Consider the following 27999-nt stretch of genomic DNA (forward strand, 5'->3'; position numbering starts at 1 on the left):
CACATACATTAGATGAGATTAATCTTTACCTGTCAAGATACAGTCACTGAGCACTTTATTAGGAACACCTGTACACCTACTTATTCATGCGATTATCTAATCAGCCAATCATGTGGCAGCAGTGCAATACATACAATCATGTAGATATGGGTCAGGGGCTTCAGTTAATGTTCACATCAAGCACACACACAACGTGTCAAACCTCTAAGCGGATAGGCTACAGCAGCAGAAGACTGAATAAGTCTAAACAATAAGTCTAATAAATATCTAATAACGTGCTGACTGAGTTTTAAGTGAAATGTTTTTCAATGGCAGTGTATAAAAAATGCCTTATTCTGCTGTGGTGAATGGATGGATATTGTTTCAGTAGGCGTGTGGCCAGGGAGATCACCTTGACAACAGAACACAGGGTAGTGTACTTATGTTTTTGAACCTCGCAGTAAAGTGAGATGACTTTGCACAGTACGCAGTTAAGTGTGTCCTGGGGGATTGCTGGGGCGGTTTAGCTTACGACTCCACAGTGACTGTGAAAAGGACAGGTGTGGGTTAGATTATCCTGCAGACACAGTCCAGAGGCTTTGAGCCCATTATCTAATAAATGCCCGGTGCAGCTGTTCTGTTTTTATGAAACGTGGCAACAAGTGAGGTTCTGTCCACGGGGTATCATTTAATTTTCTTTTTTTTTCTCATTTACAGACTGCTCTAACGACTCCTTAGTGAAAAGCTGTGTCTATCTTTAGTTCAGTGTTTGTTTTGCTCCTGCAGATTTACCCTATTACAATACCTACAGGACAGCCTGAAAGAGTGAATAGAATACTGGCTCATGAGTCAGGAGGTGCACCTCCTGGCAGCCATTGCTGAAGCACAGAGGAGGGCTTGTGCTTCTATTTTGCACAGCTAGACGCAGGAAATTAATTATGCATGGAAGACATGAGATGGTCACGCAAAGAAAACGAAATTGAATAAAACCTTGGACTGGAAGGGAAATGTGAGGATATTGAATTGGCAATCCCTCCCTTGGCTCCACCTCCAGGAATAGATCACAACATACCTCACTCTCTCCCTCCACTTTCTGCTTTAGAAGGTCCATTGTGTTGTTGCCGTGGCAACTGCCAGTACATGAAGAGCTCATAGTTATGTTTGAGATGGTGTACATTTATAGATAGATAAATCAAGCAATGCCATTTCTCTGACAGAGGCAGGAGGGGGAAGAGTGGGAGAGGGGGAGAAAGAGAGAGGGTGAGAGAGAGAGACGGAGGGAGGGAGGGAGAGGAGCAAAGGATATCCGGCAGACCATAAAAGGCCATGGTGTTCCTTACTTCATTTTTTACCTCAGCGGTGCTGCCTGCAGCAGCACTGGATCAACACTAACACAACATGACCCTCACAGTCACAGAAATCATTGTAGGTAGGCTGGTTTTTTTTTTTTGCGCTATTCAAGGATGGGTATGTTCCTGATCTTTGGTAAACAAAAAAGATTGATGCAGGATTATACAAGACTGAGATTAAACACTTCTGTAATAAGCCTGGGAAGAAAAGCATGAAATCTTCCTGACTAAGCTGATTTGTAATAATTAATATGTTTGTACATTCATATCTACACTCAACCCATATTGTATGAAACGTCTAGAAATCACTAACACACCCACACACACAAACACATGGATATACACACACACACACACACACAAACACACTCATTTAGCTTCACCCTAAGCTAAATTTAAAACCAGAAACACACTTTTCATTACATTATGATATTTACCAGGAGGTTCTCCTCCCAGCAAAGAGCAGTGCCTGTCTACTGGGTACACTCCGGAGTGCTTTCCCAAAACTGCCCATGGCATGAGGCCAGAATTCAGGGGCACTGTAGGGAGAGGGCGATATGGCACTTTGCAGGTGGTGTCGTGGTGCCACACTGTGCTCAGTGCACAGGGAGGGGCAGGAGGGGCGCACTGCTCCTGATGACTGTCCTGGGCGGATGCAGCTCCACTCTCTCAGAGACGTTCGGAGTTACACAGGCCTCTGGGATGGGCGGAGAGCAGCAGGACCGGCTTTGCTCCCACAGCCGGGAGGTCTTCACAAAGTCAGCGATTTCTCACACAGTGTGTGCTGTTAAAAGTTCCTCATGAAGTCAGCGGTTCCTCACACAGTGTGTGCTGTTAGGAGGTCCTCACAAAGTCAGCGATTTCTCACACAGTGTGTGCTGTTAGGAGGTCCTCACAAAGTCAGTGATTTCTCTCACAGTGTGTGCTGTTAGGAGGTCCTCACAAAGTCAGCGGTTTTTCACACATAGTATGTGCTGTTAGGAGGTCCTCACAAAGTCAGCGGTTTCTCACACAGTGTGTGCTGTTAGGAGGTCCTCACAAAGTCAGTGATTTCTCTCACAGTGTGTGCTGTTAGGAGGTCCTCACAAAGTCAGCGGTTTTTCACACATAGTATGTGCTGTTAGGAGGTCCTCACAAAGTCAGCGTTTCCTCACACAGTGTGTGCTGATACTGCACAGCCTTCGCTGTGTGGTCTACCCCCCTCCTCCCTCAGGGCTGTTTACACCAGCATGGGGGCTGCGCTGAAGTTGGCCTGATGGCGTTGTACTCCGAGCTTCATTAGCTTCCTCAGCGTGAAGCTTCCTCTGCACCAGGGGGAGGCCTTCTAAGGGGCTGCCAGCTCCTACAGACATGCGGAAGTCTTGTTTGAAGTCCTGTTTTAAGTTTGTGGCTGCAGTCCATATACAGGTGCAATATATTGAGAAATAAGGCCAGCTATTACAGTCTACCAATTTTGATTCCCACTTTTATATTATTAGGCTAGGTGGCAGGTTTTAGATTTTTTTTTTGCGGTTTACATAATGTCCAGTTTGTATGATCAAGTGAATCTCTCTTCCTGTGACTGATGTACTATGCTGGTAGACTGATGTACACCCAGTGAGCACTTTATTAGGTATTTATTATACTTTTTTTTTTTTACTTCTGCTGCTCTAGCCTATCCACTTAGAGGATGTGGTTATTTGTGTTACTGTCACCTTCCTGTTAGCTTTGACCAGCCTGGCCCTTCTCCACTGACCTCTCTCATTAACAAGCGTTTTTGTCCTCAGAACTGCTGCTCAGTGGATGTTGCACTATAGAGACTGTTGTGCCTGAAACTCCCAGGAGATCAGCAGTTTCTGAGATACACAAACCACCCTGTCCTTCCCCATTCTGATGGTTGATGTGAACATTAACTGAGGCTCCTTACCCGTATCTGTATGATTTCATGCATTCACTGCTGCCACACGATTGGCTGATGAGATTATTACATTAAGAATAGGTGTGCAGGTGTCCCTAAAAAAGTGCTCAGTGAGTGTATTTATGTGTATACATGCGTGCACATATTCATATCTATATGCATGCACGTGTAAATATTTCATTTTTAATCTCTCAAATGTTCTTTCTCTCAGACATGCATGCTCTCTCTCTCGTTCTCTCTGTTTCTCTGTCTAATGCACTCCCTCCCCCCATCCTCTGTCTGTTATAAGTAATATCCTCTATATTCCATGAATACATTACACGCTCCTTGGGGAATGCTCCAGGCAGTATAAAATGGGAGAGGAACATCAGGAATGCTGTTCTTTACACAAGGCACTGTGTGTACTGATTGAATAAGGCTTCTGTGAGTCTCTGTGTGCTTCATGTGAACAGGTTATTTTGGGGGTTAATAACTTTTACAACATAGTTTCCCCAAAGGGAACCTAGCACTGATGAAACATTCTGTAGTTTAAAATGTGTTTTTAGAAAGACATTTCTGGGAGCACATTTGAAATCTATGCTACGCTGTAAGGAATATCGGTGAATTTTTCAGTAAAAGTCATGAAGGTATGACATTGTAAACAGCTGAAATGCAAATAATTGTACAGTATTATTTGCGGTGAAACACCATGGTATATTTATAATGTGTTACATATACGCTATTGTATGCTTAACCTATTGTTATCGTTATTTATATGGTAAAGTTCTGGCAACCCAGTTGCCGGTCTTTTACTGTGAAAGCTTAAAACATTACAGTATACAGTAGAAAGGTGGTAATGCTGAAATCTGCAACATGCCTAAGGGCATTGCTTCTATGGCCTTAGCTGTATGTACACACATTAATAATTATATGAGCTGGGACTTTACGGTGTCCTTGGCCTTGATGCATACCCAGTGTAATTATCTGTGTTGTGAATCAATGCCTCTCCCCATAAAGAGAGGGGTGGAGCTTTCGTTAATGATGAAAAAGGGACATTAACGGAGCCAGTTAATTTTTATTATTGTAATAAATTGTAAAAATACTGCAGCTGTCACTTTTAATGTCTTTGGAAACAGCTGAAATTAGAAAATACTGGAAGTTAGTCAGGCAATATTTCGTTGTAATGATGCATATGATGTTGGTGTTGTTATTAATGTTATTGCTGCTGTTGTTTTTGATAGTAGTATATCAAAAGTAACCAAGACTGTGGAATGCTTGGAATCTGAGGACAGGTATGGGAGAGAGAGAGGTAGAGAAGGTAGAGAAGGTAGAGAAGGTAGAGAAAGTGAGTGAGTGTACAGATGGGATTTCAGTGTGTGAGGGTGGATTTGGTCCATTCTTGTGATGGAGAACCCTTCAGCGTGGGAGAAGGAAAGATCCTGATATCATCCCTCTCCTGTCTCTCTTCCTGCCTCTTCATCCTCTCCCTCTCTCTCTCTTTCTATCTCTCCCTCCCTCTTCCTCCTCCTCCTCTCTCTCATACACGTGCATTGAACATAGAGATTTCTTTCTCTCATAGACATGTTTCACACAGTTTCCACTCCTCAGATCTCTACTTGTATCAAATAGCCTCAGGTGATGGTGAGTCACACTGCAGGTACTGCAAACTTGATAAAAAATAAAGACCGTTAAACTCTGCATCACATCATTTTGATTTTTTTCCTATTCCACTATTTCTCTATTCCTCTGTCATCTTCTCGTGTGTCTGGTCATGACCCTGTCTGGTCATATTTATCACTGCAGAGTCTGTTTGGTTTGTGTTGGCTCTGGTGAGCTGAGGGCTATGGTGAGCTGCTTTGACCTGGTCATGTTTTCTAAACAATGTTTTATTATTGTTTTTTCTGATATGTACCAATCATCTTCTTCGAGGTGCCTATCTTTTCACAGATGGCCAGGTGTACAAAAGGTCATTATGCCCTGTAGGCACTGAATTTGCGATATTTGTACAGTATGTGCCTGTAAAACAGACAGAATAGGTGTGAGGTAAAATGAAAATATGCACGCTGCAGCACACAGAATATTTCGCTATTACAGGCAGAACCTGGGCACAGAGGGTCTCCTTTCCCCACAGCAGGCTCTCAAAGTAAAATAAATGAAAAACTTCTTAAGGTCAAAGGTTCTTGTGTTATTTCTTCTTTCGATGCGGCTCTCCTGCTGTTGTCATCTCTCCGCATCGAGAGGTGGCTTGGGTTGACTGCTTCAGCGATTTGTGTAAAGCCCCGGTTTATTGTTTCGCTTCACTTATTTGAATAAATAACTCCCCTGTTTTATTGCTCTAAGTGTTTGAGCGGATTTGCAGTCTGGCCGGAGATTTCTGGGCGATCATTGGCATTCAGCGGTAGCGGGCTTGGGAGTGGGGGCTTGGTGGAGCCCTGCAGGGTAAGAACCGGGGAAGCCCAACAGATTGAGCCGTTCCTGAACGGAGGAGTTAGACAAAGGCCCTCCATCAATAACCCCGAATTAGAGATAAAAATAGGGTCCTCGGTGCTATGGCCCTGCCCTCGCTGATGCGGGGTTTCCTCTCGGGGAAAGCCTCTGATCTGTACCGAGGCTCGGAGGCCGACCGTGGGCCTCACAGGTTATTGGAGGGGTCCAAACGCTGGCTTCAGTGGGAGGCGCGGGGAGCTCAACACACGCAGAACCACGTCAGAAGTCCAAAGTCTGCTTTTTTTAAATCAGGCCTCCCTTTCCCTGAAAGAGAAGATGGAAAGAGCATGATTAATCGTAGATTTCGGTGACTGAATACAACTTATTTACGCAATTCTTAATGTATTTTCTTTACCTTACTTAAATTTTTACAATGAGAAAGTAGAAAGTCAGTATTAAATGGTTAGTTTCAATACCCAGCAGGCTGGTACCAGACAGGGAGAAGACACTGCTTTGGAGAGATAAAGATGTGCGCGCGGTTCAGTTTAATACTGCTCCGTTTGAAGACGATTCACTTATCCCTGGGTACGCGTTTGCTCTCTGAAAAGCAGAGGTGGAAAGCGTGATTGGCACACACATGCAGAGGAATAAATCTGGTCAATATTTATAACCACCAGCGAGTATCAGCTCCCCGCTACCTCTGTGTGGAGTTTGACTGGCAGGTCTGATACGCCACTGTAGTGCTTTTAATAAAGCAGAGCGCGACGCACCAGCGATGAGACACAAACGCGCTCCAGTCATCCGTTTCCAGCTTCATGAAAAGATGCATATTAGGGAATAAAAGAAAGCGAAATTGAGAGAGAGAGCGAGAGAGAGATGGAGGAAAAGACGGGCGAGATTTGCAAAGGCTGTGTTTAGCTGTGGCGCATTTAGAGCTTTGTGTGCAAAACTAGCTTTTGTAAAAACATTTCGTTTTTAAATGAGGGGGAAAAAAACATTTGGATTGTGCCAGCACTTTTTCCTGTATTGAGATAACACGTAGGTCTTATTCTGTTGGCAACATGCAGTGTCATTGACCACAATAATTAGAGCGAGATGCTGATGTCTGCTGTCTTCAGTTCAGCTGGCTGTCAGCTTCGGGCATGGGTTCGTTCGGACGACGCACTCTGACAGCACTCCGACAGCAGACCCCGGGAACATCAGAGTTTCAGCGCGCTTCTCCTTCTCCAGTGAAACTAACTTTTATTATTTGTTATTTTTGTCTCAGCGCATTTCTTTCAGCCGCTGGTTCACTGTTACCTGTTTTGGCAGGGAGAAAGGTCTGCAGTTCAGTGCTGCACAGTAAACATCTGTTAACAAGGAGTAACAACATGTGGTCATTAAGGTGGTGGAAACAGGCCAGCCATTCCTGGCCCTGTCAGTTTCAGCTCTGTGTTTTCATTTCTGTGATTAGTCATCTGTTGTGTTTGATTGCTCAATTCTCTCTCTATCACTCACATTCTGTCTCAATCACCCGCACGCACACTATGTCTCCATCACTCACTCTGTCACTCTCTCCCCCTCTCTCTCTCAAGTTCAAATTAAAAAATTCTTTATTGGCATGACGAGATGCATCTTATATTGCCATGGCACAGAAAATAATAATTAAAGAAAGAATATAAACATAGACATACAGTGAACAGGGATACAGTATATGGCTAGCCAAATATGCTCACTCTGTCTCTCTCTCACTCTCACTCTCTCTCTCTCTCTCGCTCTCTCTCTGGCTAAGATGAGCTGAATGTCAGTAGTATAGCGGGGCATGTTTTTTTGGGGGGCATCTGTTTAGTAGTACTGCTGACTCCTGTCAGCACTTCTCTCTGTGGGGGATTAAACCAAACTCTGAAATATGAAATAAACCAAGAAATAGATTAAATTTATCCTGCTTGTAAACTCACCTGGGATGGTACGAGTGAGCGAATAATGCCTTATTGCTGCTGCGACTACTGTCATGACTATTTCTCTCCAAATAAAATGGCTTGGCCAGTGGGATCGTGGTGTTACAGTGTAGACAGGGATAGGTTTTCCGGAAATATTCAGGGTTCTCACCATTTTTGACCAGGTTTTGTAAAACATGAGATTACTTTACCGGTGTTTAGCAGACACTGCACACTTTTTACATGGCATTCAGGCTGCAGGAAATATCCTGAAGCAGTTGAGGGTGAGTGCCCTGCTGAAATGGGCGGCAGTAGAGCCTTACCTGGGACACAGCCCTGCAGTATTTGGGTTGTGGGCCCCCTTCCCCACCCATTACGCAGCGCTGCCACCCACACCATTTAAGACTGACAGTTTGACAAGACTTTGTTTTAAATGCTTTGACAGTTTTGACAGTTGTAAATTCACGGAAGCGGTTCCGTTTAAGTGCCTCGCTCAAGGGCACCACAGCAGTGCCTCGCATACAAATCCATTTTTTTGTAATTACAAGGCCGCTGCGCACACGCACACCAATCACTGAGCAGATGTATTAGAAATGCGAACAATACTCACACAGTGCAGGCTGCACACTGATGCACACAGACAGACACACACACACAATCACATACACCAATCACAGAGCAGATGTATTAAAAATGCAAGCGATACACACACAGAACAGGCCACACACAGATGCACACACGCACGCAGACACACGCTCACGCTCACATACACGAATCACAGTGCAGATGCATAGAAATGCCGTCAGTATACATACAGGCCACACACACATCACAGGTGATACACACTCACACACACACACACACTCACTCTCACTGCTAAAACTGTGATGGGGATCATTAAGCTAAGTAATGCCCATGACATTTACAATGCACACACGTGCAAGCTTGCGTTTTCATTTAATTTCATATGGGCAGTAATGCCTCTCTCTGAGATTACTCTATCCTTTCCCTTTGCATTTAGCTTGATTATTCCTTCAGACTGGCTGCAACGAGCTGTGAGAATTGGTCACTTCGTTATCTCTGCCTGCTGATGTAAAAATTGGATTTATTTCCTTATTTTTGAGTGCCTGCAGTGCTTCACAGCAGAGCCGACAGACTGAGAGAATATTGGCTGGGGAACAGGGAACGGGGAGAAAACCTTAAATAAAATCTGCAAATACAGAAATGACCCCCCCATCGAACATGCCTGTCTTTCAGTATGCAAAAGCACATTCTGGCCAACCCTATTCCTTGAGATCTACCATCCTGTAGGTTTTCACAGCAACCCAAACAATGCACACCTTATTCAACAGCTAGCGATTTCTTTGAGGCATTGATTGGTGAAATCAGGTGTGCCAGGTTTAAAAGGGAAATGAAAACCTACGGGATGGTACATCTCCAGGAACAGGACTGGGAAGCTCTGTTCTGGAGGGATTCCAGAGTGCAATAATAAACACCAGACTTTGCGTCAGTAAAATTTTGCATCGTTTGCAGTTGGCATTGCTGCCATGTTTTATTTTACTGGGAAACAGATAGTTTAATAAAAACCTTAAATGGAAAGTGATATTTTACTCTGCCGCCGATTATGCCAATGGTTCATATTAGAAGCAGTATATCCAACTCCTTTTTATTGTTATCATAAGAATTACATTATTTGTATCCATTTTTGTGGCTTGTTCTGTTGGCATTAAGTGTGTAATTTTCTGTGAGTTACTGCTAATTACCCATACTCTGCAATTGACATTTACTAAAATTTCCCTTGCGAAAATATTAGCCATGCTAATCACAATTCACGCTGTATCCCGTTGTGACTTCAATCAATTCACACTATGTTGTCTAGAACTGTCTGCAAGATCTGTGGTCTGTGTGGTAGAGGAAAGAAACGGCGTGTGTACCAGGAGCAGCACTTTGAGATGTGGCCCGAGGCAGTGTGTACATCACATCAGCAGGGTGTCTGAGGTGGTGTGTGTTCGCTGCATCTGTGGTCTCAGGGGGCGGCAGTATTCACTGGGAGAGGTGAGGAGTGAGGTGCAGGAGTGTGGGGGTGCGGGCAGTGCTACAGAGGACGGAGTGCAGGCACCTCCTGTGTATGCGCCTCTCTGTCCCTTTCCGGCACTTTCCGAACCCCCTTTCACTCAGAACTGCTCATCCTCCTCTGCTCCCTCCTCCCCCTATAGTCCTGAGGCTTTAGCTGAGAGCTCTGTGCAGCCAGACCGCAGTTTCCATGGCGACCAAAACTCACCTGTTGCCGCCAGAGGAGGAGACGGAGAGAGCGCAGAGAGGTACGCCACTCCCCGCCGACGGACTGGCCACGCACCGCTCCGAACCGCTCTACTGGCTGCGCTTCTCAGTGCCACCATTTTGGCACGGTGGAGTTGAAGTGTTGGAAAGCACAGAGACTGGGCTTCCTCTCTCGGGCCAGAACACCTGCTGCGGACAGGGGCCGTCTCCATTTAAACGCAGCTTCTTCAGAGGAGAGGAATTCAGCCAGACTCCCAACAGCAAACATCAAAGAACTGTGCTATCATTTGATCTATATTGAACCAGTAATATGGAGTAATGGGGAGCATGATCTGCCCCTCGTAGTTAGTGTGCAGCTTGGCTTGAGTGTGCAGTGCAGTGGGGAGTGTTTGGACATTGGTCAGGTGCTCTCAGTGTGGGTCACAGGTATAACCCATGCTTGAGGAAGCTTTCAGACGTCTTCATTGTGAGGCTCTGAATTAATTGTGAAATTTTCCGTTTTCCATTTGATGTCTCACGAATGGGGTGAAGGGGCCAGATTGATTGTGATGGGACCACATTGTGGGATTGTCTTCATTTGGTCAACCTTGTGTAACTTCCATTCATGGACTGACGGGAAGAATTGCTTGTACTTTGTGCTGTCCATGACTAAGAACGGGGAAGTGCCAAGAAAGCAATCACCTTTTAATCTCAAACATTTCAAAACGGATCCCCTGACCTCGACTTTAAAAGGAATACGCATTTTCTCTCACACAAATATGCTCTTTTTCTTTCTTTCTAGATCTCTTTCCATTTCTCAATCGCTTGCCCTCACTATTTTCCTTTTTCTCTCTTTTTGCTTTCTCTCACAGATGCACACAATCATGCACATCCCACTTTCCTTGGGTTACTGTATGCATACTGTTCTTATTTTAGAATTGCCCTCAACTTGTTTTTCGTTAAAAAGCATACCAGTTAATAACCTCCCATTAGCAGCCTATTGCTTTTTACTGGAATTAATTAAATAAGGTAGTGCTCCCTTTATCCACTTCACAGAAAGTGCATTTTGATAAAATAAAGGTTAAAGCTGCTCTCCAGTCTCTTTACTTCAGAAGTATGTATCTAATAGAACAAAACCTCTTCCTTTAATGTGAATTACACAAAGGCAGTTCTACCGTATTAAAGATAGAAATCAACTACTAATGGGTGAATCTCAGTATTACTGGCAAGCATGTTAATCATGACAAATTGACTCCAGACTACACAGTAATAACTGTCAAATTGTCTACTCCTTATACCGTACAGGAACAGATACACACACACACACACGTGCATACACACTCGCAGACACACGCATGTGCAGACATACATACATACATACACACACACACACACACACACACACAATGCACTAGATCTCTTGGTTGTGTGCGCTCTTGTAGGGGACAGGGCAGCATGTCCCAAGTAGCGATGTTAATATTTCTTATGGTTTCTTTCTTTTTTTTTTTTTAAGATATTTTTTAGGCCTTTTTCAGCTTTATTGGACAGTATAGTATAGAGAGACAGGAAGAATGGGAGCGAGAGAGAGGGGAAGACATGCGACAAATGTCAGACGGTCGGATTCGAACCGCCGACGTCGCGGCGCAATGAGCATGCGGTCAGTGCTCTACAGGCTGCGCCACCGAGACACCCTATATTTCTTATGGTTTCTTGACGTGAGTAGCCCTCACTGATACCACCATCACCCCACCTCCTCCCACACCAGCACCAGTCAGAGTCCCATCATCCCGCTCTCCTCAGAGAGAGCAACGGCCATCAGACACGGCACTCCATCTGGAAGAAGTGGTGCTTGAAGGGCACTTTGAATAATTGTGTCGGTTTCGGAGCCATCTTTGACCTATCAACACCTGTTTAAGAATTCCATTTTTGTCTATGTCATTATTGGAGATGCACTTTCCACTGCTCGCTTCCCAGTCTTGTTGTCGCCAAACTGACGCCAACGAAGACGTATAATCCTGGGACCTTCTTGGATTTCTCCACTATTGCTCCAATGTTCCTGTCAGGTTCCTGTTGACGGTGCTGCTTTGTGTGAGGGGAGGGTGAGGTGGGAGAGGGAGTTTAAGTGCACACTGGTACAGTAGTTTTATACAATACAGATGCCATGCTGGACAAATAAGTCACCCTTAAACCTGGCCTTAGCAAGCCATTGCTTTTTAGCAGCTCAGTTCAGACCGAAGAAGCCAGGCAAGACAAAACAGCTCTGTCATCAACTGTATTATTTCAGTCTGTTAACAGCAACAATGAAAGCTACTGTAGATTTGCAGGATTGTGCTGTGAAAGGCTAGTAGCACTTTACACAACAGTCAGAAGAGGTCCAGAGCCCTGTCTGCTCAGAAGAAGACAGAAAGGCGGAGAGCTGTTTTGGTGTGGTGGAAAGAAATCAAATCCAAAACATGTGCTTTATGCTCCAATAGGCTGATGGTTGTTTTTTGTTGACACAGAGGAATTCATTTTGCTGTCTCTCTCTCTCTCTCTCTCTCTCTCTCTCTCTCTGTCTGTCTGTCTCTCTTTCTCTCTCTCAATTTCAATTTTATTTTGTTTTATTGGCAGGACAACATTTAGCCAAAGCAAAACAATAATATTATATTGTACATAGAAGCACACAAAAACATTTAAACCACATAACATGCAACGAGTATGAACACAGGAAACATATTGACATTCAAATATATATATGTCTCTCTCTCTCTCTCTCTCTCTCTCTCCCTCTCCCTCTGTCTGTGAGCAGAGAACTTAAACGAAGGTAAGCCTGTTTACAGCAAAGGGAACACTCTTTATATATACTGACAAGAGCGAGTGAGACAGATCTGTGCAGCCAGGTATTGGCAGCTACTCTCTTACCAAACATGCGTCCACTCTCTATCTGCTGAACTGTTTAATGGCCTGCCCTACAGTAACCCTGTCATTGTGACACATCTAGTGGTGTCCTGACCCCAGCGATTCCCTATCATCATTTAATCACTGTCCTCTCATCCACTAAAATGATTAACATCGCTCTTATAAAAAACCCTCATAGCTCAGACAGTCCACATTGCAGGCTTTTCACTGCACATGAAAGGACTTCCCAATTAGGGCCTATCACCCTCCCACAGAGGGACAGCGTGCTGTTTTTGTTTGCTTAACTGTTGATCCTCCCTTCTCTGCTGGTAACACATCCGTCTGTGTGAGATTTGTTTGGAACATCAGTATCAGTAACTTCACTTCTCTGCCTCTCTTTCCTGTGGATCTAACCTCCACTTAGATGTTACATGGCTGTGAGTATATAGCCAACATAACAAAGGTCTTTGTTGCTGTGGTATTGTGTTGATTACCAAATGAAACTACTGAATTGTTACTTGCTACCTTTTTTGTTGTAGCTCCAGATGATGTTAAGCTCCTCATGTGAATTCTGGGCTACACTTGGATGCTTTTTCTCTTTGTGGCTAAGACGCACCCTGTATTTTTGTCCTGGGGAAAATGGGGTGTATGCACTATCAATGTGCATCTCCAGCAATGAGCCAGACTATGCTTGACTAACGCCGTGAGTCTGTGACCAATCACAGAGCAGGCCTCTTTTCCTACCAGGCCCCTAACCATTTGGTCCCTTGCCTGATTTCTGTCATTACGCGGTGGAAATGCTTTTAAGAAGGTGGAAGTCCTTTGTAGTATTTTTTTGCCTCCTTAAGATTTGCTTTTGTCAAGGCACTTTTTGGCCCGCGGGGGCACGGGCGGGTCAAATTCCCCCCCTCCACACATCCCCGCACCATAGTCGAGGTTGAGAGATGCTGATTCGCCCACCCCACTGCACACAGACAGCGCAGAGAGCGGGCTTTTTACAGTGCGTTCGATGGGGCCTCATTTCACCCCAGAGCACCTACTCAATGGCCTGCTCTTTAAGTGTAAACAGGGGAGAGGACCATAAAGAGCACGCCTGTGACATCATACTCTAGTGGTCAGGTGACTCGTGCTGTATGGTGAGGACTCCAGCACACACTGAGAGGAGCAGACAAGGGACACAGGAACCCCACACGGGAACATCCTGTCTGTCTCTCTCGCTCGCTCTCCCCCTCTTTCTCTGTCTCTCTCACTCTCTCGCCCTCCTTCTCTGTTTCTCTCGCTCTCTCTTCATCATCCTTCTTTTTCTCTCCATCTGCCCCCTCTTCCTCACCAACCTCATCTTTATATTTGTCTCCCTTTCTCCTCCTCTCCCATCTCTGCAGAGGAGGTCCCGTGCCAGAGAGAGGCCCCAGTGGAGCGCAGTTTTCGGGATTCCTACGTCCCGGAGCAGTTCGCCGGCCTGCTCCACGGCTCCTCCCCGGCCTGCGAGTCCCCGGACAACCCCTTCCAGCTTTACGGCAAGGTCCGCAAGTTCAGCGCCCCGGAGCCTGTCCCTGTCCATCGCCACGGAAACCTCCTCCAGGCGCCGAGCCTGGGCGCCCCCCTCCCGCGCGCGGACAGCGAGGCCTCGGGCCTGAAGGCCGTCCGGCAGCCCAAGCCCCAGGTGGTCTACAGGACCATCTTCCACACCAGGGTGAACCAGGACCAGGCCGAGCGCTCAGCATCCCCGGCCGGGGCGAGGCATGTGAGGAACGGGGAGCCAGCCAGCGGGACGGGCCCAGCGGGAGCAGGGTTCGAGGAGCGCGCCTGCACCCTCGGGAGGATGCGCTCTGTCCCCAGGAACGTTCTGGACCTCCAGCTCTCCAGGAACTTCTCCAAATCCGACTCCAACCTCATCTCCGTCTCCCCTATTGAGGAGGAACTCCGGCCGGGACGGGCCCAGCCCAATCTGGCCAACTCCAACACAGCCGAAAAGCTGGAGAGGACCCCGTCTTTCACCGCTGAGTGGGAGGAGGTAAGAGACCCCCAACGGGATGGGGACAAAGGTGCAAATTACTAAGCGTGTCACCAACTGCTCTTCGGAGATACTTCACCAAAGTCAGGTAGTCAAGGTCATCTTAGCCCCCAGCACTAAGGATTGTTAAAGGAAGATTTCATATTCATTTGAGCCCAAAATATCTAGAACTCCGCACTGCGGTCTTACCTCAGTGCCGTTTGGGTTTCTGTGTCGTCTACGGTGTCTCACTCTTTAGGACAGTGCAGGCCTCCCTCCACTGAGAATATTCAACAGCTAAAGCAGTAGGAGTGAAAGTAGGTGGTGTCGTGCCATTTTTGGAAAGGGGGAATTGGGATTTTTTTCATTTTTCATTTGCGCACAATACTACTCACCTCCCATAGACACACAGCTCTTCAGCGAAAGCCCTTTGCAGTTCGTTATATTGAGTTTGCTGTCAGAGGCATCACAAAACGGGGAAAGATATTGAAAATTAATTATGGAAACTGCAGTTATCATTAGTCAAGAACTTTGCTGTAATCTTGTTATCCCAGCCGTGGGAGACTACAGAGATCTTTTATTTCTAGTTGTCGGTAGAGGTGCTGATTTAAACTGCTGTTCTACAGGTGTGTGCTGAGTGGTTTGTAGGCGTAGAACTGTTTGAGACACACAATGCCACTGAGTGATACTGTAAGTAAGCTCTGTGTATATTCTCTGTTGATGAAACATGATTCATTCAATTATTACCGATGAAGCTCATTACTGAACATGAAACTCAATTTCCTGAAATGAGCACATCTCCAGTGAAGCTGTTGTTCTCTGCCTGAACTCAGATGCTAAGCACTTGTGATTTCATTGCTTGCAACATAACTAGAATTAACTAGAATTTGAGTATGGCAGTGATAACCAGAACTACAACAGAAATTTGCATAAATTAACAACGTGGACTACTGTAAACCGGAGCATTACATGACACTTCCAGGTTTGGGATGAGGTGGGCTTGGGCATATTTTGTGGGGGTCTCTGGAATTGGGCACATTTTCTGGAGGTGGGAAAACTTGGGGTTACATGTTTCTTAGAAGGCAACAGAGATGTTCAGGATGTATCATGCTGAAATATGTCTTTCTACTTGTTCTGTCCAGCGCCAGCATTTAGTGATCTGGTGGGATTTTGCTGACTAGGATTGATTCAGCGTATTGCATTTTCCGATTTTGTTCCTTTTGTTTGCAGCCCCCCAGGTGGTTAGGGCCTCCCCTATACAGATGGTGCTGAGGCAAATGCCTATATGGCCTAAGCCCTGGTTCCACGTGTGCAGAATCTCTACATGTACAGTACAGTCCTTTTTACCTGCTGGAGTCTTTTTTAGTATCCTCCTCTACCCTGGACTTGTGTTGTTAAGCGACGATTAATTGCTAATTGCTGATTACTGAGGGGATCACAGGGAGAGCATGCGATATGGGATAATGGGAATGGTCTATTTCTGGAAAGGCAATCCTCAGGCAGCGCTCATTACCTTCTGAGAGGAGCGTGGGATTATGGGAACAGTTGTCATTTTAGGAAGTACGTCCCCCATGGTTTCCTAGTGGGCGGAAGTCTCTGCAGAGAGATTCTCTCCTCACATGTGTGGAGACCAGTGTCTGGTTACTGATCCTGGTTATCCTTCTCTCCTTTCTGGATGTGGGGTGGGGGGCAACCCTGGGTCTGGGTCGGAGGTATGGAGAAGCAGGGCAGGGTGTCCAGCGGACGCACAGCCATGGACCTGGGAGGTAGGGTGGAGGTTGAGTTGATTTTGGATTCCCGTCAACCAGTGTCTTCTCCCCGTCTCTCCTCCTCTTTCCAGATCGATAAGATCATGAGCTCCATCGGCGCTGGAATCAGCACAGGGTTGGGCGGAATCCAGGAAGACCTATCAGGTACTGGAGATATGTATATGTGTGTGACTCTGTGTGTGTCCTGCTGGGTGTGTGTAAAACAGATTGTAGGCTTAAGGTCCTCCTATTTTGGAGATCTTGGTTTTATGAACAGAAAGAAGAATATAAATTATATCAGGCTCAAATGGGCTAGATATTGGTTGTTTATTTTTTTGAGTGTTGATGGTTTGTACTGTAAATTGTTGTACTGTAAAATGTGTGTGGTTCACACTGGTCTCGCCTGTTGTGTTGCATTTACGTATTTCACACTCTGGAGAATAAGCAGTTCTAGGATTGTTAAAAGTGTGGAGAGTTCCATTTTGTTAGTTTGTGTTGTGGATTGTTATGTTGATGGTGTTTACTCAATGGTGTGTTACATTTTGCTGGATAATAGTGTAGAATCCACTGTATGTTATTACCATCTGTCACGGCCGTGACTGACACAACTCTCCAGATCATCTGACAGACATGTATTCTCCTCAGCAGATCTCAGTCACTACCTTGTGACATAAGTGAAGTGGTAAAGTGACACATGATTGGTCGTAGTGAGGAAGAGCCATCACATGCACTCCTCCGTTACGCTGCTTTGGCAGATGTGGCTGACCTACAGCGAAGCCTAGCTGACAGAGTTATGTGTTAGTGCCGCGCTCTATGTGCTAATGCTCCGAACGGTGATAAATGCTCACATAGGAAACCACAGGAAAGGGGCGGGCCTTGTCAGGAGGACAAAGAGGTCATTGAGATGATGGACAGCTCTGCGGGGGTCTGTGTCCCCCAGCATCATCTTAGAGCCTTTCTTCCTTCCCCCCGGATCACTCAACCTGCTCCTAGCCTCCTGTCTCTCCTCTCATCTCCCTTCCCCCTTTTCCTGTTTCTCTTCTCCTCTCTTCCCTTTTCTCTCATCTATCCTTTACCCCCCCCTTCCTGTCTATTCCCATCTTCTCCTCCACCTACAAAAAGAAACCGTTTCCAAATGCTTGTAAGCCGCAATGGGAGAAATCCCTTTTGTGTTACTCATTTTGTCCCCAGTGTGTGTGTGTAGAGAAGTCCTTCTCTGTGCGTGTCTGTGTGTGAGAGAGAGGGAACGAGTGACTGAGAAAGAGAGAGGAGAGAATTAGAAAAACAGACAGAGATGGATAGTTCTGTGTAAGATTTCACTAGATACAGCGTAACCTACACATACTGTGTGCCGGATGGATGGCTGCCGATGTGCTGTGAATTGAGCTCCTTCCATTGAGAATTCCTCAAGGGGGAAGAAGGTGGAGAAAGGGTTTTTGAACTTTGTTTTAGGTGGGGGTGTGTGTGATTGTATGTGAGTGTGTGTGTGTCTGTGTTGTGAACAGAAGCTGTGCACGCGTGTGGGAGCGGGAAGCTCGCTGCTCCCAAACAAAGAGGCAGGGGCTGATCTGATGGCTATTATCAGCAGCGTGAGGTAGAGCGAGAGCCCGAGGATTGAGAGAGAGAGAGACGGAGAGAGAGAGGGGGGAGAGAAACGGGGAGAGGGAGGGGGAGAGGGAGAGAGAGAGAGAGAGAAGGGTTGCGGGAGCATACAGATGAGTGTAGGAGTAGTTGATAAGGAGAATTGTATCAGGCAGTAGCAGCGCTCTCACACACACACAGAGAGACAGAGCAGCAGACAGGAGCAACAGCTGAGGGAGTCCTACCGAGCGCGCTCACGGATCCTAACCCCCGCCATGGCGACCTGAGGGGCCACGCCACGCCGCCAACCTCTGGGATATCCTCTCCTCCTCCGTCCCTCCCTCCCTCCCTCCCTCGCTCTTTTCTCCTCTCCTCTCCACGCCCCCGGTTCCCTCCCGACGGCGAGCCCGCATGGCGGGGTCCTTCGACAGCCACTTTGCGAGGAACACGATGTGGCAGTGCCAGCTGTCGCAGCCGGACTGCCGGTGCTACCGCGTGGACGGCTACTCGCTGCTGAAACGGCTGCCTCTGCACCCCCTCACAGGCCCCCGCTGCCCCGTCCAGTCCGTGGGCCAGTGGCTGGACAACATCGGCCTGGTCCAGTACGAGAACCACCTGCTGGCCAACGGCTTCGACAGCGTGCAGTTCATGGTGAGTACCCCTCCCCCGAGCGAGGGGGGCGTCTGTCGACCGTCCGGCGCGGCGACCCCAGCGCTGGTTTTTAAACCTCCCGTCTCGCGCTGCACGCAGACGGGTCTCCGCTCTCCTCTCGCACGCGCTCTCTGCCTGAGCCCCGCGTGTCCACGGCTGCCTCAGACACGGCAGAGACACGCCGCAGACACGCCACGTGTGTGTCCCTCCCCTGGAGAGGCTGCGGCGCTGTAAACTTCTTCAGCTGTGCCCGCCGTCCCCGTTTACCTGTGAGAGAAAGTCATCTCACGGACTCTCCTGTAAAACACTTTTTTACAGGTTTGTACTCTTCTTTTAGTGCTATCTGGAGGAATGCACTAGCAATACCTGCACTGAGGAGGTTTATATGCGATGTGCTCTCTGAAGTGCAGAACTTTGTTTATTTTGCAGTTTTTCGCCAGTAAAGCGTGCAGTGTGTGTTGTAGTGTCTGCAGTAAAGCCTGTTCATTGCATAGCAATATTAGCCTCGATGTTTATCATCTGTGTTGTAATTTTGGAAGTAAACTGTTTTAGGGACAGTGGCCCAATGGGATGGGATAATCTTAACAGCCTAACATCTTAATAGTAGTCCATAAAAAATGTGTCTGCGGCTGAAAACCTTATAAAAACTCATACTCACACCTACTTTCAAGGTGTTAGTCATATAAATGCCTGTGAGTCATCATAAAAGTAGAAGCTTCATGTTCTGGTCATTTTAGGACGTGTGTGGGATGATTTTTCAGGTGAGGTGTGAAGTGGATCATAGATAGGACAGGTGTGTTATGAACAGGAAGGTAGAGCAGGTGTATGTGTCATAGACCGGTAGGGTATTTGGAGAGGTAGTTGGTGTGTAATACACTGATTGAAGATGCAGAAGGTACAGACAGGAAGTGAAGAGAGAATGTGAATTATTTGTAGGCGCATGTTGAACAGGTAGAAAGAGAAGGCGCATCATTTGCAGTTGCATAATGAATAAGTTAGACAGAAGATGCGTAATGGACTAAAGTAGAGAGGTGTTAATTACCAGGTGATGCTCATGACAGAAACAGTACTATAAGGGTATAGAGAAACTAAGATGCCAGTACTTTTCTTAATCTTATTTTAAGAACAGGATTGCAATTCTGTTTGTGTGTGTGTGCCTGTGTATGTTTGTGTGTGTGTGTGTGTGTGTCTGTATGTGTGTGATGACTTGTGTTGTTATTTAGCAGTGCCACTCCCTACTGCTTTCCTTGCTACATCACTGTGACCTGCATGTGTTCATCTGGTTGCCAAGGCAACTGCAGCACGAGTGGGCTGCCCGGTGTGATGCGTAGTCCTGCATCAGCTCCCCAGACCCGGACTGAAGCAGGGTCATTAATGTGTGTGTGCGTGCGTGTGTGAACGTCCGAGTGTGCGCGCGTGTGCGTGTGTTCTCGCGTGTGCATGTCTGAGTGGGTGTGCGTGTGCTTGCGTTCATGCTCGTATATGTCTGAGTGGGTGTGTGTATGTGTGTGTGTGTGTGTGTGTGTGTGACAGGAAATCTTAAAAAGCACCAGAGATGTGAACCTTCTTGGCTCCAAATTGCAGGGAAGCACCACTCCAGTAATCCTGTTATACTGCATAGCTGCAAATGTACCAGGGCTTGTAATCTTCCTGTTACCGGAACAAGCTTAATACAGAAATAGAATTAAAGACACAACAAAACTCATAAGAAAAGAGTGACTTACAGTAAAATCAGTGTCTTAACATCTTTAAGTCCTCTCCCAGCAAAAAAGATTGCTGTTTGAAGAACAAGCCCAAAATAGAAATACATTATATGACATTTAATTTAGCATATGCTCTTATCGACAGCAACTTGCAGTGCAGGCTTGTAATGGAATTAAAGATGTAAGATGTATTAATATGTAGAGAGAGATTTACAGTAAAATTTAATTTGGAATTAAACATTTTGACATGCATGAAAATATGCATTGTACAGATGTGGGGTTATATTACGCTTGCACCAAGTAGCTTAGCACTCAAATAAGTTGCCTTCACTGTCACTGCTTGGATTGAAGGGAAAAGGGGCGGTTAGATACATACACCCATCTCTGTGTCAGGCCAAAAAGGTCACCTGATACGAGCTGATATCTTGCTGAACTCTTGCTGGTCATAAGCTGGTCTAGCTGGCTATGAGCTGGTCAACCAGCATGGTCACGCTGGTCATAAGCTGGTCTAGCTGGGTATGAGCTGGTCAACTAGCATGCTCAGGCTGGTCATAAGCTGGTCTAGCTGGGTATGAGCTGGTCAACCAGCATGGTCAGGCTGGTCATAAGCTGGTCTAGCTGGGTATGAATGGTCAACCAGCATGGTCAAGCTGGTCATAAGCTGGTCTAGCTGGGTGTGACCTGGTCAACCAGCTAGTGCTGGTAGCTTGTCTGAGATGGTCAACCAGCTAAACCTGCTGGGAGCTGGTATGAACAGTTCAACCGGCTGCCAGCTGTTTCAAAACCTAGTTTGAGCTGGTATTTATGTGCTTTTTACTGTGGTTTCCATCACATCACATTACATCACCCAAAGAACAAGCAGCAGCCAGCATTCTCCTTGCGCTTCTTCCAGTGTCAGCCTATAACAGCATTATATTCATACATTCTATTAACATACTAGGAAATAAGGACATTCACTGGAACAGTGGCATGATTACTATTCATGGATGAACACATAGGTTGGGTTTATTTTAAATGTGCCTTTATATCTTGTCACACTTGAAGTGTCTTTGTGATTTGCATCTGTTTGTGTCATTACCCATATAGCATGTATCATTATGAATGCAGGAAATGTTATTAAATGCAGGATATGAGTTTGCTCGGAGCATATGCTGTGAAATTGATTATTGTTGTGATTACGCCCATGTCTGTTGGTGCATTTGATGTATCTGCAGGAAGCTGAGGAGGCGTTTCTATAATAATATATTTAAATCATCAATCTACACTTTCCAGATTCTTTCTTTAGATGTGCCCTTAGTTATAATTAATATTATATGGAGTAGATATTGCAGAAATTCATATGTGTTCTTGATTGAATTGAAGTTATTTCTTATTTTTCTCGACATCTTCCTATTTTGTAGGTCCATCGCTGTCACCTACAGGAAGCATGTTTTCTCAGGGATAGTTTTTCATGGTATAGCTAGACTATGTTGAGCTTCAATCAAAATTTGGTTAAACTGAGCATTATATTCTTGTGCTTGTGTATCACAAGGATGGAGTCTGCCATCATTTCCCTATACTACTGACACTAAATAAGTGGTCTTCACTCCTGGTCCTGGAGAGCCGCAGGGTGTGCTGGCTTTTGTTGTTACTCTTAATTGATCAATTAAAGCAGTTTATTACACAGTTAACTCACCTCACTTGGTTTCTTGGGTCTGCGGCTCTCCAGCACCACTGCACTAAATGCATTCTTTATCATCCCATTATAACACCAGTGCTAAACACCACAGTCACATTCTGAAGCAATATTAATTGCACTACCAACTTTCCATATGCACAAAACTTAACAATTGTTTTTTTTTGCATGTAAACCTATTAAATGATTTTTAATAAAAAATGGTAATAATGTGCATTGCAAGAAAATGTGTGACATAGCACTGACTGAATCCTAAAGTCAATTTCAAGTCAAATTGGAAGATTTTAGATGCACGCATTACATTTCTTCATGGGTTTAATAGATTTTTGCTTGTGATTGAGGGACATAATTCCACCATGACACAAAAGTAAACTAACAAAATGGCCAATTTTCTTCCCAAAGACTAACTTGGGATTCGTTTTTTGCTGAATAATGTGAATGCCAGTGTGACAGCCAGAGCTTGTCTGCTGAGAATGACATTTTGTTTTCCGGTACCGGTCCACATCAATAGGGTCGACTCAGTCAGACCTCGAGCTACTGTTCACTGCCGTTACACTGTCAGAAAATGGTCATTACTTTTCTCTCTGCAGTCCCTGTTAAAGATTCAGTCATGCCCTACTTGCAGAACTTACCTGAGGGAGTAGGCTGGTGATTGACTTGTCTTAGGGTAACAAAGACAATTGTCAGGGTCCTACACTATACGAGTGGCTCTGCGGCCATCCTCATCGTTGCCTGATCCACTGACCCTCTCAGTGTTAATTAACCAATGAGAAGACCTGGCCCACGTCCTCTCTGGATTGTGATAGGCCGACAGGCTGAAGAGGAGCTCTCCAGTAGTAGGGCCTGGCAGATCATCAGTGACCTCACAGAGAGAGGTGCACTGGGGGAGCTAGGTGCCTGTACTGACCCTGCTCCCTGGTTCTGGGTGTGTATCCCAACCTGGGTCCTACACTGTGCTTCTGGCCATAAAGCTGTTCTAGCTGGGTATGAGCTGGTTAACCAGCTAGCGCTGGTAGCTAAACATAGCTTGAGCTGGTCAAACCATGTCAAGCTGGGAGCTGGTCTGAACTGGTCAACTAGCTAGCTGTTTCATAACCTAGCTTGAGTTTAGCAGGGTTGTACACTTGCATACAGTAAATGCCACTCCTAAAGACCCTAATTTGTCATCTGTTTGGCTCATTTAAGTCGTTCCTGTTGATATAATACAATTCTGTTTAGAAAAGGGCACAATACAGGAAGGTTTGGTGCAAAATGTCACGCTTTAAAAATGCGAGTTGGAGGGCAGTTCATGAGCACAATCCATGCTCCAGCTCTCTACCTTTTGTCATGGTGTCATAGGGGGAAATGCTGGACACTTGTGTGATGGACACTTGTGGTCTCCTGGGAAATACAGTTTAATCACAGATTAGGTGACATCATTTCTCAGCACGTGGCGTGAACAAGTTTCTCCAGGAGAATATCATATCAAACTTAAAGCAGAGGGATGGGAAGTATTTAAATTGCAAGACAGGAATGTTTATTGATTTTTAGGGGGAGCAAAAGCTTACACAGTCCTGAAAGTCAGAGAACACATTGATTTATACCTGAACTTAGGGTTATGATTATAATTTGTTATTTTGAACACCTTCCACTTTTCTAGAGCACTTATTATTTTCTGAGTAGCATATCAACGCCTCCATACACCCTCCTAATGACAAGCTTGATACGAGGGTCCTCATGTTTTATGTGGTAATGCCCTCGCATTTTTTCAGCTGTTTTGTATTTAGTTTTTGTGGTTCAAGCCATTGTGATCGGGCTGCTACCATGAGCAGTATCTCTTATCATCTCTTTTCATGCCGTTTGCAGGTTCATTTTGCCGCTGTTGTGGCATTTGAGGGCTGAGGGATTATTCCAACTATCACAGATGTAGCTCCTCCCCAGCACTCTTGGAAATGAATGGTTATGAGCTTAACTGACATTTATGAGCGAGCAGCGGTGGCCATAAAGCACAAATAATTCACATCGCAGCATGCGGTCCAGCCATCTGTCAATCACTCGCTGTGACCAGGCTGTCCTTTGTTAAGGTCATCTGCAAAGATGAGACACACATGCATGCACACTATGTATGCACGTTCGCAAGGACTCACACATACACACACGTGCACGCACACACACACATGCACACACACACTACACGTGCACACACACACGTGCACATACACGCACGCACACACACACTACATGCACATGCACACACACGAGTGCAAAAGTGCACATAGACACACGCTACATAAACACACACACACAAACAGACACAAACAAGCATATAGCAAAACAAACACATGCACTCATACACACAAGAGCATAATTACACATGATTTACAATAGCAAAGATCCTTTGAGAGTCGTCTTACACTCACCTGTCAGCTCTGACAGGCAATCGATTGGTTGATTTCTTTTTGATTGATTGGCACATTTTCTCTTGCAGGGAAGCAATGTTGTGGAAGATCAGGACCTGCTTGAGATCGGGATCCTCAACTCAGCCCACAGACAGCGCCTCCTACAGGCCATCCGCCTCCTGCCTCGGGTGAGTGTGAGGGTCAGGGGTCAGAGGTCAGAGTGAGAGTAATATGTTCAGTTAAAAGTCACTGGTCCACATGTTAAATACTGTGTACCCAGAATATTGGGGAAAGTTCCCACAGTAGAAGAAATAGTTCTCAATTAAAGCGTGTATTTTTGAGCTCTATTTTTGTTTGTGACTAACTGTGGCATTATATTTGGAAATATTGCTGTTGAGTTTTTAGACAAAAATTGTCAGCACATTAATTACCGTAGAGGTCCATTATATCACGGTGAGCTGCGTCTAAAAAAGTAATCAAATCTAGAAAATGTGTCACATCACAGCAAAAAAATATCTGGACGGAGAGATAGTGCTCTGAGTAAGTGGAAACATACTTTAATTTAATTTTTGTGGGATGCTGCTGTGCTGTAAGGCACAGGATAATCTGTCCTTTCCCCTGAGCTTGTGTAGTTGGCCCCTTGATTTAGAGTGAATACTGAATAGACCATGCTGATACAGTGATTACACTCAGGGGAACATCTTATCGATGAAGGTATCTCATCACAGGCCTGACACCCTGTGTCCTTGTTTTGGTTAAACTGAGACGGCTGGGTGAGGCACTGGTCTAGTGTTTGGATGGGCCGCTCTCTCCGGACCGTCACACTGCCCAAGGCGGCAGGCGGTCCTGCAGGGCTGCACACAATTAGCACCGGAGCCTCTGAGGAAAGAGAGGCTTCATTCGGCAGGATTCTGTGCCGTGCACTAGCGCCCTCTGCTGGCCGATAGGGGGCCTGCAGCTCGACCATTCAGCCACTCTTGAAGCGCCGTTCTCCGACTCATATCTGCGGGAGCCCAACTCGTACAGTAGGGTCAGCAACTCACGGCCCCTTAGGGCATCCACCCTCTCTTTACCTGGGAGTCAGGTGTGAAGCTGGATTTGGATTTGAGGGCCAGAGTTGATGATCCCTGTCATAGACTGTGATGTGATGGGAAGAGGCAGCTTACATTGCAGGCTTGTCTGTGCTCTCCTGGATTGATAGAAGAGGTGGTAGCAATGAAGGCTAGTGAATAGAAAAATATCATTTGTCATTCCAACATGTTGAGAAAAAGGGGTCGATATGTATATTACAAAATACACTCTATTAGGTATTTTTCCCCACTCTGATGGTTGATCTGAACATTAACTGAAGCTCCTGACCTATATCTGCATGATTTTATGCATTGCACTGCTGCCACACAGTTGGCTGATTAGATAATCGCATGAATAAGTAGGTGTCCCTTATAAAGTGCTCAGTGAGTGTATATACATTTTTAAATGTAGAGGAGGAGATGCAGAATTTTTTTTTTTAACAATCCTGTTACATGACTCATAGTAATCTTTTGCTAATGGCCAGTACTAAGACAGAGCCTTAATGAAGAGCTGTAATTACCGTAATTAAATTATGACACGAGTATCCCTCTCAGCCAGATTTGTTTGTGGAAGCTGAAGCAGCCAGGCGGTATGTGTGAACACTCCAGCCAGCCTCAGGAGTTACAGTGCTGTGAAAAAGTGTTTGCCCCCTTCCTCATTTCCTCCATTGTTGGATATTTGTTTGTGAACACGACACTCATTTTTTAAATGATTATTACATTTGTTCAATGAAAAATGTTGCCAAGCAGCTATATCACCCCTGTAAAAAAGTAAGCACTCTTAGCAGCACCCATTATCAGGACTCTTGCTGTTGGCTAATGGAGGCTTTTTGGGCCTCCATCATTCAGAACCGTACTCAAAACCGGAACCGTACTCAAACGCGCCTCTCCCACCCCAGGTGCGGCCGGTTGGCTACGACGGGAACAACCCCACATCGGTGGCAGAGTGGCTGGAGTCTCTGGAGCTGGGGGACTACACCAAGTCCTTCCTGGTCAATGGATACACCTCCATGGAGCTGGTCAAGAAGATCTGGGAGATCGAGCTCATTAATGTAAGTGACATCACTTCCTGTTGTTGTAAGTGGTTTTGCATTGAGGTCCTGTGTCTGAGATCTGAAGGCATTTACTGGTGTCTTTAAGGTCACTTTTACTTTGACTGTGAAGCTCTTCAGTGGATTCAGCTTTTCACTGGTATTTTACTGTAATATGACTGGCTAGGGCCACGTAATCCCCCCCCCCCCCCCCACACACACACACACACACAATTTACTGCAGTCCAGCAGTGGCAGCAGTGATGTGTGTAACTAATCATTGCATGTGTGCTTGAGTGTGTTCATTTGTGATACCTGTGAAATCTATTTAGCAACAAAAAGCTAAAGTCTAAGCAAGAGAAACACTGGAACGAGTGAGAGGCCTGTGAGAAGCATGGCCACTAGAGGGCACCATAGACACTAAGCCAATGTGTGTTGAAATATACTGTGAATGTGGTGTGTTAGCACATAAGCGATACACGTTTGTGCTGTGTGTAAGGTGAAGCAGGACTCCCTCGGTGAGTAATTGTGAGAGGTGTATGCTGGGTGTCTCGGTGCTGTAATGAAGACTCTCAGTGATATCAGATATGAATCCCCAGCTGTAACATTAATGAGAGGTGGCTAATTAAGGCATTAAGTGTTAACTAATGTTCTCCTGAGCTGCCATTCAAATTACTTTAGTGTGTGCGCTGACTTTACACACAATGGAACTGCTGAAGGAGTGTGTGTGTGTGTGTGTGTGTGTGAGAGAGAGAGAGAGAGAGAGAGAGGGCACAGCTACTGTAACGCACATTGTGCACTGCACAGAGCAGTGTACCATAGTGAAAGTGGAGGCAGTTTCGGTGTTCTGGATGTTTTAAAATGGCTACTTATGCATCAATTTGCTGGTCTTACCTGATGTTGTACCCTGGGTATTCTGCTTGTGCTTTTATTACTTAAATAGAAACATTCATTCTTCACTTGATCCCAGGTGTATTCGACCTGTGCAGCACCACTGATACTTCTCCTGTTGTTATAGATACCAGAAATGTACCACAATCAAATTACTTTTTGATTACAGTTTGATTAAATTAATTTAAATTCTCTCACGTATTTGCTTCTTAATTAAGTCTCACTGATTTATTTGGGAAATAAAAGTTGCCTCTTATTAGTTGTTTATTGTTAGCCTTTGTCATGATTCAGGTTGAAATAGAGAGCTTTAGCATTAGCAGATAATCAGCAGTCCAGTATCATAGTGAAGACAGTGCCAGTGTGAAAGCATTTATCAGCCAGTAGTATCTTGCTGTGTCAGGTACCTCAGACCCAGCTGATGGCCTATGCTGGTAAACAGAGGAGAGAAGTCCCGGGGTCTGGAACGTAAGAGCCCTGCCAGGTGTTTCTTCCACTCCGCCATCTGATTTCATTGATTAGTTCTACCTCCTGGCTGAGGAATTAGGGCTAATTATCAAATCCTGGTGAAAATACTGGAGCGGACTTCCTGAACCTG

General features: G+C 45.6%; 1 protein-coding gene across 5 annotated transcripts in view; it reads left to right on the forward strand.

Moving 5' to 3' along the window:
* The window catches only part of LOC133134706 (ankyrin repeat and sterile alpha motif domain-containing protein 1B-like), a 183405-nt gene that overhangs the window by 118985 nt on the left and 36421 nt on the right, over positions 1-27999 (forward strand). For all 5 annotated transcript variants that reach the window (XM_061251012.1, XM_061251013.1, XM_061251015.1 and 2 more), the window contains 5 exons: positions 14066-14697; positions 16517-16589; positions 18550-18656; positions 24502-24600; positions 26382-26534. In XM_061251012.1, coding sequence (XP_061106996.1) covers positions 14066-14697; positions 16517-16589; positions 18550-18656; positions 24502-24600; positions 26382-26534 — 1064 coding nt within the window. The remainder of the gene's footprint in view (positions 1-14065; positions 14698-16516; positions 16590-18549; positions 18657-24501; positions 24601-26381; positions 26535-27999) is intronic.

This window comes from Conger conger, chromosome 8 (genome assembly GCF_963514075.1).
Source record: "Conger conger chromosome 8, fConCon1.1, whole genome shotgun sequence".
NCBI lineage: Eukaryota > Metazoa > Chordata > Actinopteri > Anguilliformes > Congridae > Conger > Conger conger.